Consider the following 16,748-nt stretch of genomic DNA (forward strand, 5'->3'; position numbering starts at 1 on the left):
TTCGTAAATGTACCCTGGCGACAAAAATAATGCCATATAGACAAAACTTCGAGTTAAGTGTGAACTCGAAGTTTATTATTATTAATATTCTAACTACTGTTATATAAATGATCGTGCTTTTCCAGAAAAATAGCTTGCGATGTGAGTTACCTAGAAATCCATTTTTATGGATCTAAACTAATATTTACTCATAGTTAATTCTAAAGGAAAGGTCAATTTCGTATAAACCAAATCACTAAGTATTAGAGTACCAGGACACTAGCAACGAATAATATTAAATTTGAACACGATGGCGCTAGTAGTACGAAAACAACCTGTGCACGACTGAATATTCTTTGCACTGCTAATCATGTTTTGCACTATTATTGTTAAATATAAGCTATGTACTATATAATTACGGTACTGAACTACTATGAAATTCTTCACTAAGGAGTAACGTACCTATTATGACGGACCAAAGAGATAAATAAACAAAGAACATACACTGTTCATCAATAAATATAAATTACTTTCACTCACACCTTACTCCTAAAAATCTACACACTCAATTATACACATACACATTCCATTCCACATACCCAAGAAAGCAAATACTGATACATACTAATACATATTATTACATTATTTAACTATATATGAACCAAACAAGATTTTTGAATTTCACCCAATCGGCTCTATGAACTAAAAAGGGGTAACCGAAATAATCAGAAAACCAAGTAGCCCTTCTACCAACTAAATCATGTTTTCAGGATACTATTAACGTCACTGAAAGGACATATCAAAACTGCTAACGGCAAGGGTCTGTTTCCTGAAGGGAAAGAACCCTAACGAGAAATCGTTCAACCCAATTCGGTTGGATGCTTGAGTCAATTCAGGAGTAAATGAGAGCCCCTTTTTTTTACGTTTACACTACCATAATAATAATCACCCTAACTATAATAGAATCAATGAATACCGCCATGTAATGAAAAAAAATCACCTTTACTACATACACACACGAAAGCTATATCTGGACAGGCCTATCGTATCCTAACAAGAAAATTTTGAGGATAACGGGGTTATCAAAGGAAACACTAATGTTTGAACTGTTTTGAAAAAAAGAAATCACACACTACGATGAATCCTGTCCATAATTCTTATCATTCACAAACATGGCGTCACTTGAGTTGAAGTCTATATTTCACCATTGTTTTAACTGTTTCTGATGAAGTTTCAATGAGTTTATGTTCTCAAAAACTTCCTGAATGGTTCATTTTGTAAATAAAATTAATTTTACCTGATTTTACTGCCTTTTTATCGAGAAATCCCAGTATATATCTGGAACAAGTTGGCGTGTTGTTGCTTGACTCTTGTCCAAGTCAAGAATGAGGATTATCGCGCTTTGATATGAGAGCGTCAGAAAATAGTTCAATCAGAACAGGGGGATTTGGCGGCGGAAAATTATAAAGCGAATGAAAAATAGCAAAAAACTGGATAAAACCGGATCTTGGTAGGATATGGGCATCTTAGAGGGACGAAGGGGGTCTAAATTATTCTGCCGAAAATCAGATTGGTGGATAATTTCAAGAATTTCTGTCCAATTGCGGGCCTATGTTTTCGTATAGCGTTAAGATGATAATTTCAATACTAATCTATCTAAAATGTCCATATACGGAACTCATAATAAAACAATGTATAAATAAATATATTATTCCCAAAATATAATTTCTACTAGATTATTCAAAGCTTCCACATTAATTTTGGTTTGGATAAGGGACAAATGAATATACTACACGGACCGAAGTTATATTTAGAAAATCACATAGTACAGTGGGTTCAAAAATTATTGGATCCCTCCAAACAAAAATTCCATTATCTGTAATGGTACATTACAATGGATTTCGAATCAATACGAAGGAATTTACAAGGGATTAAAAATTTGACTTTTTTAAAAAGTTTTCATTTCGAGAAGCTGTGTAGATAAGTACCTCAACAAATTGCATAGATGGTTTGCAATATATGTGAAGATCACAATACCGTTTACAGCAATTTGATATCTCAAACTGTTCTGGAGGTACGGTAAAACTGTTGAAGTTTGTAACACTGCTTAAGATTATGTAATTCCAAGAACTTATTGTAGTTTCACCTACCAAAATGTATTGTTGTATTGTTATAGAAGCAAAGTAAATAAAAAATTGTCTTAAAATATTTCCACAAATACACCATTTTAAACAACATAGCAAATTTAATCCTTTGTTTTTCATATCTTCCGAATGGTTTGTGATAGCAAACTGCTGTAAACGGCATTATGATTTTTATGTTTATTATATATCTAATTTGGTGTGATATTTATCTATTGTGGTAGACAATATCATGTCCGTGGGTTTTCTCAGAGCACTCTCGTCTCCTCTCATTCCACCAATTCTTCCATCATCACTCATTTGCCTTAATCATCTGTCTTCCTTAGCCTAACGGGCATAATGTTGTACGTTAAACTGAAAGATTTTATTTTATTTTCATTTTGAAATTTAACACTTTTTCAATATAAAGTTCTTTGAAAAAAGTAAAATATTCAATTACCTGCAATTTTCTTTCTATTTGTTCGAAAGACGCCATACGACGACTGTAGTATTCGACATTAAGGTACTTTGGATGTACATTACTCCATTTGTTTCACTTGCCTAATTACTGTTGTAGAACCGTCCAAAATGAGGTTGTTTCTGATGTTTGTGATACTTAGTTTGGAATACTGCATTGACAAGTGTCGTATTTTATGTTTTCGGTTTGCATGTAGATTTTAAATATGTAATAACCTTACGTAGTGCCGTCGACTTTATGTTGGGTTGGCAACACTGTTAATATTGTGGTATTGCAGAGTATGCCAAAATATGTCCGCTTGCCGATATTTACGTGGTACAAAATTTCGGGTGTTTTTTGTTCATTAGTTGAAACGTTTTAAGCGCGTATCAAGATAAGTGGTCCACCCTGTATATATTAACTTTCTCGCTTCTGGGTATTTTTTGAGGAAGTTCAATTTCATTGAAGCTACGTAATACCCTCCTCACAGTGCCCCTCAATAATTTATCATAACTTCAAGTCCGAGCCAAATCGATTTGTCACACCCCAAAAGGTGGGTTTACCCTAATTCATGCAAATTATTATGCAAAAATTTTTATTCCTACCCATCCACCCGAAGTTTTTTTTTTCTTTATTTCTTTCTTTTTAGAGTTTAAGTGAGTTTCGTCAAAATTGGGAGAAAGTTAAAAATAGCTTTAATTAAAATTCGAAATAGTTGTCGGTTGATTGCATGTTGCAATTTTTGTTTAAAAGATTTCGCTGAAAAGTTCACTAAAAATCATAAATTAATGGCTTTTTAGTGTTAAACTAGTTCGCTACGTTAAATCTGTATACATTATTATTACACAGCTAATACATTTATATTTACTAGGGCAGATAGATAAACTATTAGTATCGATAAAAATATTGCAACAATATTCATTATTTGACCATTGTTGAGATACAAGAATAATGTGAATACTGAATGATAATTAAAAAAAAACGACTTAAGGCTGTGTGGCTCTGTCGAAAAATGCCCAAGTAACGCATTTGAAAATATTGGAAAGAAATGTACATTATAAATTGGAAGGAAAATTCTTTAGTGAATTCTTATATTAAGCATTTTCTTAATAAATAATGGTAAATTTTAATATCACGAAAATTTATCCTCCTTACCCTCTTCAGAAGCGGATTTTTTCCAGATGCTAAAATACGTTTTTAATTATTTTTATTTAAGACTTTATATACCGATTTTTACATCTCCAACTTTAGCAAATTCTCGCGTCGGGCACTTTCTCAATAAAGAAAGGGAAGCTCGGTTTGTACAGTTGACGCCAGTTTCCCTCCTTAAGAGCAGAATTTTCAGAAACGCTGAAATATGTTTAACCTTATTTTTATATGAGCTTAGCTACCAAATTTCACATCTTCAACGTAAGCGAACTCTCACATTGGACACTTTCTCAATAAGGACAGGGAAATTTAGATTATGTACAATCGACTCCAGTTTACCCTCTTAGGAGCGGTAAGCATTTTAAGCGGAGTAAGAATTTTATCCGCAGCAGACAATTGAACGCAACAGGACTTTATGCATGCGCATTACTTGTGAGCAAAATGGCGTCCTTCATGGTCGTCAGAAAGTGGAATGTGGTTTTTGGTTTGCAGAATTTAAGTCCCTTGTAACCGTACAGAGAAGATTTAGACAACAATACGGACAGGAACCACCAGACTGTCATTGCATTGTTAGATGGCACAAACAATTGCTGGAAGCTGGTTGTGTGTTGAGAAAGAAACGCAGTAGGAGAAACCCGAGAACGAAGAAGTAGAGGCGGCTCGGGAAGCTTTTCAGCGAAGTCCATGCAAATCGATAAGTCGTGTGAGTACACAACTGCGAATCCCGCGTCCGACTGTGCATAATATCATGCATAAAAGGTTACGTCTCAGAGCCTACAAGCTACAGTTTGTTCAAAAAGTTTAGTTTAATGACAAACCTTGCAGATACGAATTCGCTGTTGAAATGCTGTCGCACATTGACGAGGACAATGATTTCCTTAAAAAGGCAGCTTTTCCTGACGAAGTCATTTTCCATGTCAGGTAAGGTATATAGGCATAACTGCAGGGTATGGGGCGAGGAAAATCAACATCAGTTGTGGAACATGAATGCAACCGCCCAAAATTAAACGTGTGGTGTGCGTTGTCATAGGTTCTTTTTTCCTTGGAGAGACTACAATTAGAGGAGCAACGTACCTGGCAATGTTGGAATATTGTACTGTACCTCACATACTACAGGGATACATGTTCCAACAAGACGGGATTCCTCCCAATTATGTCCGTTGCGTGAGAGAATTTCTGAATAACAATTTCCAGAACAATTTGATTGAAAAGAGAGATTCCCATTCAATTTCCCCGGAGATTGCCCGATTTGACCCCCTGGAGTTTTTTCTTTTCTTTGTGGAGTATGTGAAGATTTTTGTATGCTAGACCCAAATTCAAGATTTGGATGATCAAAGAAAGAAAGAAAGAAAAATTCAATGCTTGTGGATCCACGATACCACGATCCTTTTACGCAACACCGGAGGGAAGTTGAATAGTGCCTTGATGTTTGCAGAGCAACAAAACGGGCACACGTAGAATTGAGTTTTTTTGTGCTGGATACAAAAGTCTATTTTTGCCACTTTTCCAAAAATAAAACCGGACGATTCTATCACTATTGGTTCTCGAGTTATTCAAATTTCTTATTGGTATATTTTCATTCGGACACATATATATATATAACATTTAAAGTGATCGTATTTAAGGAATTTTGGGTGAAACTTTTTTAAAACTCTTGTTGTATGGAACAGAGTCTTTTAAGTAAAATCGTGATCCTTTTATGTTCGTGTTCATTTTGATATACAGACCTCGTAATCCTGACTGCATAGTTTCTCTCGAGGCTCAAGTGCCTGGCTGGTGATTCCTTGATTAAGGCTTGACTACTGTTTTCCCCAAGTTTACATCCAATGGAATGAACAAATGAGTTTCAAAATAGACACAAATCTGAACTGTCACAAATATTAATGCAAGTAATAGTTAAATATAGGTTACAGGGATACTTTGCATAACACTTTTTGAACAATGTGGTTACCTATTTAGATTTTTAAAAATTACCAAGTGAAAGTAGTAAATAGCACTCATGCATGTATAAATGCAAATACTGTTAAAGTCAAGTATTGGCTTGTGATATGATGATATTAACTACAATTAAAGACCTCAGATGAAAGGGGTTCCTGGTTCGATCCCAGGCCATATGAGTTTGTGGTGGACAATATTGTGCCCGTGGGTTCTCCCATTCCCTCCCACAATCTCATTCCTTCAATTCCTTTCATAATAATTCGTGTCCTTTAGCCTACATAGCATAACCATGGGACGTAAAACTGAAAGATTTCATTTACAGTTGAAGATTTTTTTTACAACTTTTATATATTTAAAAAGAATTTTCTCTTTTTATTTAAGTTTATAAAAATAAATACGTTCGTTTCCAAACTTTCCTAAATTTTTGTGATGAATAAGCTCAGTTTCAACCCAAACCTCGAACAACATGGTTTTGCAGAGCGTAGATATTTCTTGAAATCAGTTAACCGCGTTATGCAAGTTATTTCTATATTTAATTTCTTCATTAAGTTTGGTATATACGTATATCTATATTAAGAAATTACATTGAAAGAAACTATTTATTATTTCAGCTCTTTAAATGTAACTGAAATGGCTCTTCTTGAAGCAGAACTGTACATGAAAGTTGTGAAAGGTAGCAAGAAATATTTAGGATTGAGTGGAACATCAGATCTTTCGTTGCATTCTTCTTCAACACCTAGCTTGATTTCAAGAATCCTCTCCTGTCTAAAAAGAAATTTGAGGTGCTGTCCAAGAGTAATCTACGTTTTAAACCGTCTTTTTGAAACTGTTGGCAAAAAAATAATCATCGAAGATTCAGGAAAATGTGATTACTCTGTCAGTAAGTATATATACACCATAAAAAAAGTTTTCGTAATATCTATCTATCTATCCATCTTTATATATATATACATATATATATATATATATATATATATATATATATATCCAGTGGCGGATCCAAGGGGGGGCTATAGGGGCTATACCCCCTCCTTGACGCTCAGGTATACACTGGATAAAATGGGATGCAATCCTGCTTTACACTGGATAAAAACGACAAACTATGGTTTAGCCCCTCCCTTGATCATATCCTGGATCCGGTACTGTGTATATATATATATATATATATATATATATATATAAATTTAATTTGATTTGCATGATTCAACTTTTCACCCTTTTAAAGAAGAATATTTTGCATTCTTCCAACAATATGATAATTAGCTATTTTTGGGTGTAAATAAATAAAAAATAAAAAGGAGAATTCAAAATTGTTATAATTTAGTATGTCTTATTAGAATAATGTAAATAAAAAGGATGTTAATGCAAACTTGCTTTAATGTACTGTAAATATTGTATTTACCTTTTTGGTTTGTACAGCAAATTAAGACTCAAGTTCAAAATAAGCTGTATTGTTTTGCTTTCGCTCTGTAGCGCATCTTCTGGAAGAGATTTTAAAAAATTTCAGGTAATGCCCCTCTTTATTAGTGTTTTCAAAAGATGAGAAAATTGTATGTTTAATTTTGCATTCCCTCAAGCGTTAGTGGGAAATTCCCAAAAGTCAGATTGGTATCAATGTAAAGCTAAATAAATAGTTTATCTCTGTATTGAAAAACATACATCTTTGTTTCCCATAATATTCAGTAATAGCAATAGTCCCTGTTCTTTGCACAGAAAGAATAAAGATTAATGAATACTATGTTCATACCGTCACGTGTGTAACTTATCGTAGGACACTTCGTGCATTACCGGCAAACTTCAAGGAATTCTGAATGAGAAATGGACATCTTATAATAATTCAAATTTCTATTTCACCCCTTTCTATGTCGAATTTTCAGTCAAGTAGGAGCTCATTAATCCGGCATGTTCAGGACCACAGCCGTGCTGGATTAGTGATTAGTTAAAGAAATGTTGAGTTGAGTTGATTTTGACTTTAACGTAACTTTCAGCAATGAGGCTATATGAGACGGGACCTACTGGTTAACGTGGAATCCGAACCACATGAGCTCCCGCCGGGAATTAAACCCGGGTCTCCCACGCCAAAGGCGTGTATGCTAACCGCTTAGCCACGAAGGAGCACTAGCAAACAAATGTGTGAAATATATAACTAAAAGAAATTTCTTTGAACATTGCCCCTATTGATTCTCGGGTCATACAACCTGCAACACAGGTTAATGTGAATTGCCTATCTCACAGACAGTACGATTCAATGAGCATATATGTATTATAAAGTTTGACCCCCCTCCCCCCTCAAATCCATCCTTGAGTTGAATACCGTATTTGCGCGAATATAGGCTGGGTGCGAACATAGGCCGCACCTAAACTTTTGACATGAGATTATAGAAAAAGTAAATCTCGAATATAAGCCGCACTACTAAATTTACGAGAAAGTTCAATTAGACAGTACTTTGAGTTGCATCTGTCTCCTTCCCCTTCAACTATCGTATAACTAAGGGTGACTCTTCACCAACAGGACAGGTTTTGCGTATTGAGAGGTCTGGTGGCATGATTAATTTAAGCAACAGTGTAAGGAAGTTCAAAGTTGATTTATTCGAGAAAGGTTGATCATTTGGTTTCTGAGTGACGATGAGAAAGGAGCGTACTAGTTACGCAGCAAAATTTAAACTTCAGGTTATCAGCTACGCAAAGGAATACGGAAAGCGGAAAGCTGGACGCAGATTTGATGTTGATGAAAAAAAGTTCGTCGGTAGTGTGCAAGTGAAGAGAAACTCTTAAATAGTCGGTGTTCATTTCGAGGCCAAAAGTTCAAATATCCATATGTGGAAAAATATTTGTTTGATTTTGTAGTTTAAAACATGAAATGTGGATATGTCGTTACAACTGAAATGATTCAAATTGAAGGCTGCAAAATAATACGTGTACATGTCATTTTGAAACTGACAATTTATGAGCTGAGGGGGAAAAATCTCGATTATAATTATAGGCCGCACCATGATCTTTCAAGCCAAAATGTAGGGGAAAAAATGCGGTCTATATTCGCGAAAATACGGTAAATGGCTTTAGAAGCGATTAGATCTGGCAGTGACAATGTTTGTGTACAAAATTTGGTGGCTCTGGGTAACTCCTTTCTATGCGAAAATCTGATGACAGTGTAATCAACCGAAGTTCAAGTCGCTGTTCGGGCGTCCATTTATTTGTAACCGGCTGGAGTTCGAGTCGCTGTTCGGGCGGCCATTTATTTATAACCAATCTCAAGTTCGTGGTCCATGTTCGGGCGCCATTTATTTGTAATCAACCGAAGTTCAAGTCCCTGTTCGGGCGCCATTTATTTATAACCGCCTGGTATTTTGTTCGCTGTCCGTGGCTCGTGGTACTACCAATAAGCATCTTCCTGATACTTTAACTTACCTGGACAGGACGACGAAGACCTCTCCAAGAAAGGTTAAAACTGTTTCCCAAAAAGCTCGTCGGTCTCAATTATGAGATGAGCATTAGGCGCCGAGAGGTTCGGGTGTCTCGTCTCGAAAACCTCACGGACGATCAGACGGTCATCCAGACCATAACGCACACAAACATCACTCATACAAACAACGAAAACACACTGAATTAAATGACACTATACTTATTTATTAGAACACTATTTTGAAAAAAAAAAAATAACGAAGAGAAATGAACACAACACTGGACACTAATAAATTTTGCCGCTGAAATTACGTTTTGCCCTTTTCGGGAAATAGAGCCCTTTCTATATATATGATTATAATTCAGGTATCACTATAAATACTTTGCTCACACCATTAACACACTTAGGGGATTCGCACTGGGGAAAAGTTGTCTGGATCGTCCCACGATGAATCCAGTTGTTACGCTGAACAGTCCTGCAGCGTAAAGGTGAATCTTCAGCAAACACACAAAAGAAGATCTCCACAATGGAATATAGATATTGGAGGGCGCGTATGTAACATTTTAAACGCACAAGGTCTGAGGACCTGGGATTTCACTGATTGGGGCTAGCCGTAAGAAATCGTCCTTCACCGGCTAAATAGCTTGTGCCCCTTAACACAACTTATGTTTGAAGTTCAACGCGAGATGCGTGGTTGCATCTTCCAGACCTGGAGTCAAACTCCTCGAGCATCCAAGCTCAAGCTACGGGTTGCAATGGTCAACGGAAAAGTGTTGGCAGTTCATTTCAAAAATCACTCGGTTAACTCACCTGTATGCACATACAAACAGAATACGGAAAACAATTTATGTTAATTTTAGTCAACTGCCCATAATGCACTAGACACGGCGATAACACTGGCGTGAGAAAGTACAGATAACGGGCTGGAATACAACGCAGTTGGTGCCACTTCGGCTACTGGGACATCTGGTCAGCCCGTATTTCTCTAATCTATTGTAATGTTTCCATAAGCGATTAAAGAAAGCACTTAATTCAGTTCCAAATAACTGCAGAATATATACTGTGCATATAATAAGTCAGGGAGAAACACTGAAATGGTTAGTCACTAACCGAAATGTTCTCAGCAAAAGCAATGTTTTAAATATATATATATGAAAAAACGATGAAAGACTTCTTTGTCCAATTGTGTGGGAAAGAAGCAATTCCCACCAAAGAAAGAACTTATATGCGTTGCAGAATAAAGCATAAATCGAAAATAATAATCACTGTCTTCACGAAATATACAGGGCGTCCACAAAAAATCCTTCTATAACCTGGTAGCGGTTATAACAGACACATACATTCTTTCATACTGTATGTCAGTATAGATTTATAATAAGGGGAGGAGTAACGCGTTTTTGAATCGGTTTTGTCTTAATGTTTACTTAAGTTGATTGATCAAAAAGCATTGCAAATGGTAAGAAACAAATTATATAAGACTAAAAGGTGCCCGGCCAAAAGAAAACCCTAGGGTACGTGGAGATACGGCTCTACACTTTCGAGACCGATATATACCAGAGGTGATGTAGTCAGCACCACGCTTCAGCCAACTCTAACAACCCCCTCCCCCTTTCCGCTCTCCAAGTATCCATTTTACAGGGACTGTGTGGGTGAACTCCTGAGCCACATTGGAATGAGGGTAAAACTAGATACTCTGTGCTACGTTTAACAAATTATGTGAAGACTGATTTTAGTTTGAGTGAACATTCGTCTTTTACAAGGGAAAAAAAAAAAAAAAAAAACAGACATGTTTTGCTCGTTTTGAAAATTAATTTTGTCTGTTCCTGTTTAACATTTCCTAAGTGCAATTTTCGTTTCAGTTATCCTGTTAACTTTTGGAATCTTATTTCAGATAAATCTTCTGTGTTGAATATGGAAGAGATTCTTGACATATTATTACCTGGTTTGTCAAGAGCGCTACAATTTCAGGGAAATATGCTGCACAATATTGATACAATTACAGAGGTTCTCTCAGGAGTCAGAAGTAATCTGTTTCTTACATGGACTATCGCTTCAGTACAAGATGTACTTGACGAAAATTGGCTATCAGTTGTCCCAAAGATTCTCGAGACTGTAATGAATTATTGTAAATGTGAGAGAAGTAAGTAATAACATCTTAATTTGGTCTGTTGCAGTTATTTTAGTTCTTCGTTATTGTAATTTCTTTATGAGAAATTTATTTGGAGCTCTTAGGGTTAAAATATAGAAATGTATTTTTTTCCCAAGTGTGTCTGTTGTTTTATTTTTGGAAGAAAAAATAACTCCTTATTTGTATTGCGAGAACAGTTTCATGAGTTTTTTTTTCTTAATCATCTCTTATCTGGAATATTTACTCTTTGCCGCTAATTGTGATGTTTTTGAAATGGATGTTGTCTGTTTAGAAGTAACTTATAGCCTCTGTTTGTTACCTAAAGTATTGACACTTTGAATCATCATTATGTATATTATGTATGCTTGAGTTATATTAATAACTTCTGTATAATTGTTTTGAAGATGCATATGTTTCTCTATGAAGTAACAAGGAACAAGAAATAGAATAAAATCAGTAAAAATACACCATTAGCATCAAACATGACCTCACAGCGAGTAAAGATGAGTAATTGCATTTACAAGTATTTGCCAGAAGATGTACTGAGCTCCCCGAAATTCTATTCCTCTATAGCCACAGTTGTTTGATCTTTCATCTCTCCTTCCACATTCCTTGTGTGTGACACTTATTTCTTACTTCCTTTTTTATTTTATATTACAATACCTGGAAGGTATACCTCTACTTGATGAGGGGATGACCTGGCTAGATCACTTTTTCACACCAAAAACGATACGGTCACTCTTTTGGTCACTATCCTTAAGTACGTTTTAAAGATCAAGATTTACAGCTAAACATTCAACTGACAGTTTCTCTTTAGAATATAGGATATTATACTGCAAAGTGTAAATATACTGTATAGGCACATAGTCGAGATTCAGGCACTTGGATAGTTTTTTTTTTTTTTTTATTTTATTTTTTTTTTTTTTTTTTATGTACATATGTTATAGTAAAGAGAAAAATGTAGATCTTGCTGACATTAACCACACAATGTCAAATTCATCCAATTCAGTTGTATAAACACAGAAATATGGAATAAATCAAATTATTTTAACGCCTAAGCTACAATTAAACTATATTTTTCTGAACATTCATGTGTAACGATTCAAATTGGGTTAAGTATGCTTGAAGTCCAAAATGTGTGCATAGAATGCCCGACTATACATTAATAGTATCAGAATAATGTTCCAAGTATGTTTTAGAAACGATTTTCTCTCGACATTATATAATTTTGTTTGCTACTCACAGAAATATGTTTCAGTTAACTTCGACATGGTGACAGAAATATACTGTGTTAACTTCGACCATTAAAGTAAAAAATATGTACTTACCGCTTCAGGTATATAACTGCAAAATTCTTCCTTATGTTTAAGGTCCTTAGAGATTCCTTTCTTAAAGTACAGAAGATGAGGTATAAAGAATGAAAGGTACAGTATAAGGTAAAATGATGAAAAGTAAAGTAAAGCAAGAAACAATTTTGGCTTACCAAATGATACAAGACAGGGAAAATATTCCCAACCCAGTTCACGTGACTCAACTCCATCGAAAGACTTACTTCTTGCACTCGAGGTCTTAAAAGACGGCTCTCTCCCAGTGTTTGCTTAAAAGCAGTCTTGAATTCGATACTAACCTTAGTGCTTTCAGACTGAGAGAGAAAATAATTGTGGAATTTATTTTTCACGAAAGCACCAAACAAGCACAATAATTCATCTTGAATTTATTTTTCACGGAAACAAGAAAACAAGCATAATAATTCATACGTCACACGGTTTACAACATGATTGTTTTGTTTAAAACAAATTTTATATGTTTTAAACATTTTGTTTTAAACACGTGTATTTTTAAGACTTGTTTTAAACATATGTTCATTTTTATTTTACTTTATTTTTGAAAAAAAAAATGCCAGAAAAAGAAGTGCTCCCCATTCAGAAGACTATTTTTTTCCCATGTGAATATTTTGATTTCTCGTGGCTACAGCAGGTCAATGTGGTGATCTACAATTTATTTTGTCTTCTTTTTTCCCCTTTTTTTAACGTTTATTGTATTGTTTAAATACATATCAGTTAACTTGCGAGAAAGTGTCGTAGTCGAAGGTTGGACTGCTTGTGGAACTGATATTAAAAAATAAATAAAAGAATTATGATGGAAACAAGGTTTAGTGTTGTATTCAGAAAACAAACAAAGGGTTTTTTGCTAATTTGTGCTTCTGAAATATCGCAGGTATTCATTGATACAGTACATGTTGGTTCTCAGTCTCCATACATATATACTTTAGAGAAAGAAAGAATCCGAAATGAAAGGAAGAAGCACTACGTGACAAGGTGCAGTCTAGAGTTTTATATGGTTGCCGCTAGAGAGGGGCGTTCGTTTAGAGGTCATCCGTCCGCTAGTCTGAATTTCAGATGTTGGGAGCAGTAATGCAGATTTAGAAACCCTTTGCTGAGCAAAGTCCACAGAAAAAAATTTAAGTCCTTTATACCGAACAAATATGGACTTTGATCACCATTTCTGTTGACCGTAAGGAACTATAAGCCTAAGTTGCTGTATTGTATATTTTTTGGCCTTAGAATTCAAAGGTGAACCTACTTTCGAGTTTGGCGTCTGCTTAAAATTCTGGAAATTGGGCCTAAGCAGCTTTCTAGTTTTGATCATTTATATTTCCTCTGTATTTATTCGGTGTAAGGACCTCAAACTTGTTCTGTTGGACTTTGCTTATTAAAAGGTTTCTAGAACTACCTTACTGCGCCCAAAATCTGAGATTCAGGGTGGGGTTGGAGTGGCTGCCTTCCTGCCCCACTGGTGCCCCCGTCTAGCGCCTGTCATATGAAATTATCCTACGCCATTTCACATGGTTTTAGTTACATTTATGTCTGAATCTTGACTGCGAAGATATTACATTTTCAAATAGAATTCATTTGCTGAGCGAAACTGTACCTTATTGAAAATGGACTTGGATCCATTGTAGTCTGAACGCCCCAAATATTACTTACGTTTAATAAATTATTGACTGAAAAAAGCAACCAATTACATCGGGTTGCAGAAAATATTCTAAAGTTAACTCAACGTGAAGTTTGCTTCAGATATTACTTTTCGAAAATTTATTATTTTAAAATAATTTTATTAGCATCATTGTTCTGAAATAGTAATCAAAATTTGCAACTAAAATCTCACCCGCCTCCACGAAACGTTAGTTTAGCTCCTAAGGGCATAAGTAGGAACATTCAGAAAAAGTAACTCCGAAAAGACTTGTCTTAGGGCTAAAATAACCGCACAAGCGTATTTCTGGTAAAATTCTAGCCTTAAAACATGTAAAATGACTCCCTTTGCATTTGAAATTTCGAATTAAAATCAAAGATGGCCGCCATGATGCTTGATAGCACCATCTGATGTGTCAGACTACTCAAGTTTCATCATTCTCCCTCAACCCGTTATCAACACACAAGGGTGGTGAGGAGTTTTATTTCACCATGTATATTGATAGACTGTTTGAAATCTCCATAGTAGGTAGATTTTAAAATCTACCTGTAAAGCTTATTACAACCAAGAAAGTACTTATGAGAGTTACTGGCAAGAGGGTGTCGTGATATGAAATAAGTTGAGAATTATTAATCTATACTGAAATATTCTGTACCCAACACACTGTAGTCTTAACCGGGATAAAATAAATGAAAAGGTTGGTTGCAAGCAGTGGTGCCATTTAGCCGGTTCCGACGGGTTCGCTAGAACCGGTTGTTAAATATTTCGAGTTAGCAGAACCGTTTGTAATAACCAAACATAACAGTAAATTTTATCCAGTTATACCCTGAAACAGTAAATTTTAGTTTAACTATCTTTGTTTTTAAAAATACTCACAGCTAAAGGGTTAAACATATGATTCCGTAGAACAAAGTATAAGCGGTTTATTTCTTAATCTCAAATGCTCAGATATCAAGAATGAAAACTGCGATCGCATGAATGTAGTGATGAGGGTTATTTACGTATATTTGAAACGCAAACATATTATCAAGACTTGTCGATTCATTGCTGAATAAGGTCTTTCCAATACTTTTTGACAACCATCTATGTTGGGTAATTTGTTTCCTAGATATTTGCAGTAGTACTTAATTTCGTCACACCACCTTGTGTATGAATGGTGTGTAGGTCTCTTCTTGTCACTTGTGGTATCCAGTAAAAAATTTGCTTTTGTCTACCTTGTACGGTTTGTTTCCTAAAAGAGTTATATCTATTTCTCTACCTATCCATCTACTATCTCTCTCTCTCTCTCTCTCTATATATATATATATATATATATATATATATATATATATATAAGGAAAGTCAAAGATTTTGGGAGGTGATAGGGGAGGTCATTCTAAGCAAAAATACTTAAGTGAACATAGGGTCTATTCCCCTTCGTTCCGAAGATAGGGGTGAGGGTAACTTTTTTGCCTCTTGCACTTGCCGATTTTCGTCTGAAACATTCTAGCACACCCTGTAGTTGGGGTTATGTTACATATTATACCTCGTTTGAAAGCTAATGAAACAGGCTTGCAGATAATATACAGATTTTCCCAGTACTGCATACAGGAGGGAAATTTTTCGAATTTCCCTATAAAATTCCCTTTTTTAAACAATTTTGCATTGTTTTTGAGTGGAAACACTGTCACTAGAGGAACAGTATCTGATTAGGCAAAAATGATACTGCACACCGAAGATCCAGTTAAGGTAAGATTTCAAATTTTTAACTTCATTAGAAGCCGTAAAAAAAGCATTCTTCCTAACTCGTTACTCTAATAACAAAATAATGTTCCAACTTTCCATAGATGACAATGGTTACGAATATTAATAAACGGATGCTTTTATGCAAAACTGGAAATTCAGTACTATTCCCAAACATACGAGAGCTCTTATTTCTCTGCGGGAGCACTAATTACAGTACTGAACAACAGATGGCAGTGAAACAAAACCCACTTGAATTTTCGTGCAACATACTACACCAGAATGTCCATTGCAATAGGGTTGTCGAAATTATAAATAATTACTTCTAATGCACACAGATTCTTGGATTTTTTCTGCTGCAAGTGGCTCAACGCAACTTATTAACTTAAAAGGGCCCTTTATAAATTATTTTGTCTGGTGTGCAAGTGATAGCAGGAGTTTCAGTACCGTGAGGAAGTGTAAAGTGCTTGTGTGTAGACTGTGAAAGAAATTCGACAGTATTGTAGTAGAATGCTGTTTCAATACACCCACGCTGAGTATGCAGATATGATGTACGTCTACGGGTTTGGTGGTGGTAATGCCAAAGGTACGGTGGAAGAATACCAGCGAAGACTTCCTCACCACAGAGTCCCTACTGCGTACCAGACCGTCTTTACACACGTGTATACTAAACTGTGGTAAAGTGGTGAGTTTCCCAGCGTAAAGCCAACATCTGAACGAGCCTCAAAATACACTCATAAACAAGAAGACAACGTTATTCAGGGTGTTCATCGAAGTCCAACAACCAGCCTTAGGAGACTTTCTAATAAACTTGAACTTCCACGTACGTATGTACATGATGTACTGCAAGGAGAAGGGCTTTATCTGCTCCATGTCCAA

At 35.4% G+C, this 16,748-nt stretch overlaps 1 protein-coding gene across 8 annotated transcripts in view; it reads left to right on the plus strand.

Moving 5' to 3' along the window:
* Nucleotides 1–16,748, plus strand: part of LOC145688262 (ciliogenesis and planar polarity effector 1-like) — a 97,408-nt gene that overhangs the window by 33,500 nt on the left and 47,160 nt on the right. For all 8 annotated transcript variants that reach the window (XM_081762235.1, XM_081762237.1, XM_081762234.1 and 5 more), the window contains 2 exons: nucleotides 6,255–6,523; nucleotides 10,938–11,186. In XM_081762235.1, the coding sequence (XP_081618361.1) occupies nucleotides 6,255–6,523; nucleotides 10,938–11,186 (518 nt within the window). The remainder of the gene's footprint in view (nucleotides 1–6,254; nucleotides 6,524–10,937; nucleotides 11,187–16,748) is intronic.

This window comes from Thermobia domestica, chromosome 6 (genome assembly GCF_964235325.1).
Source record: "Thermobia domestica chromosome 6, izTheDome1.hap1.1, whole genome shotgun sequence".
NCBI classification, from domain to species: domain Eukaryota; kingdom Metazoa; phylum Arthropoda; class Insecta; order Zygentoma; family Lepismatidae; genus Thermobia; species Thermobia domestica.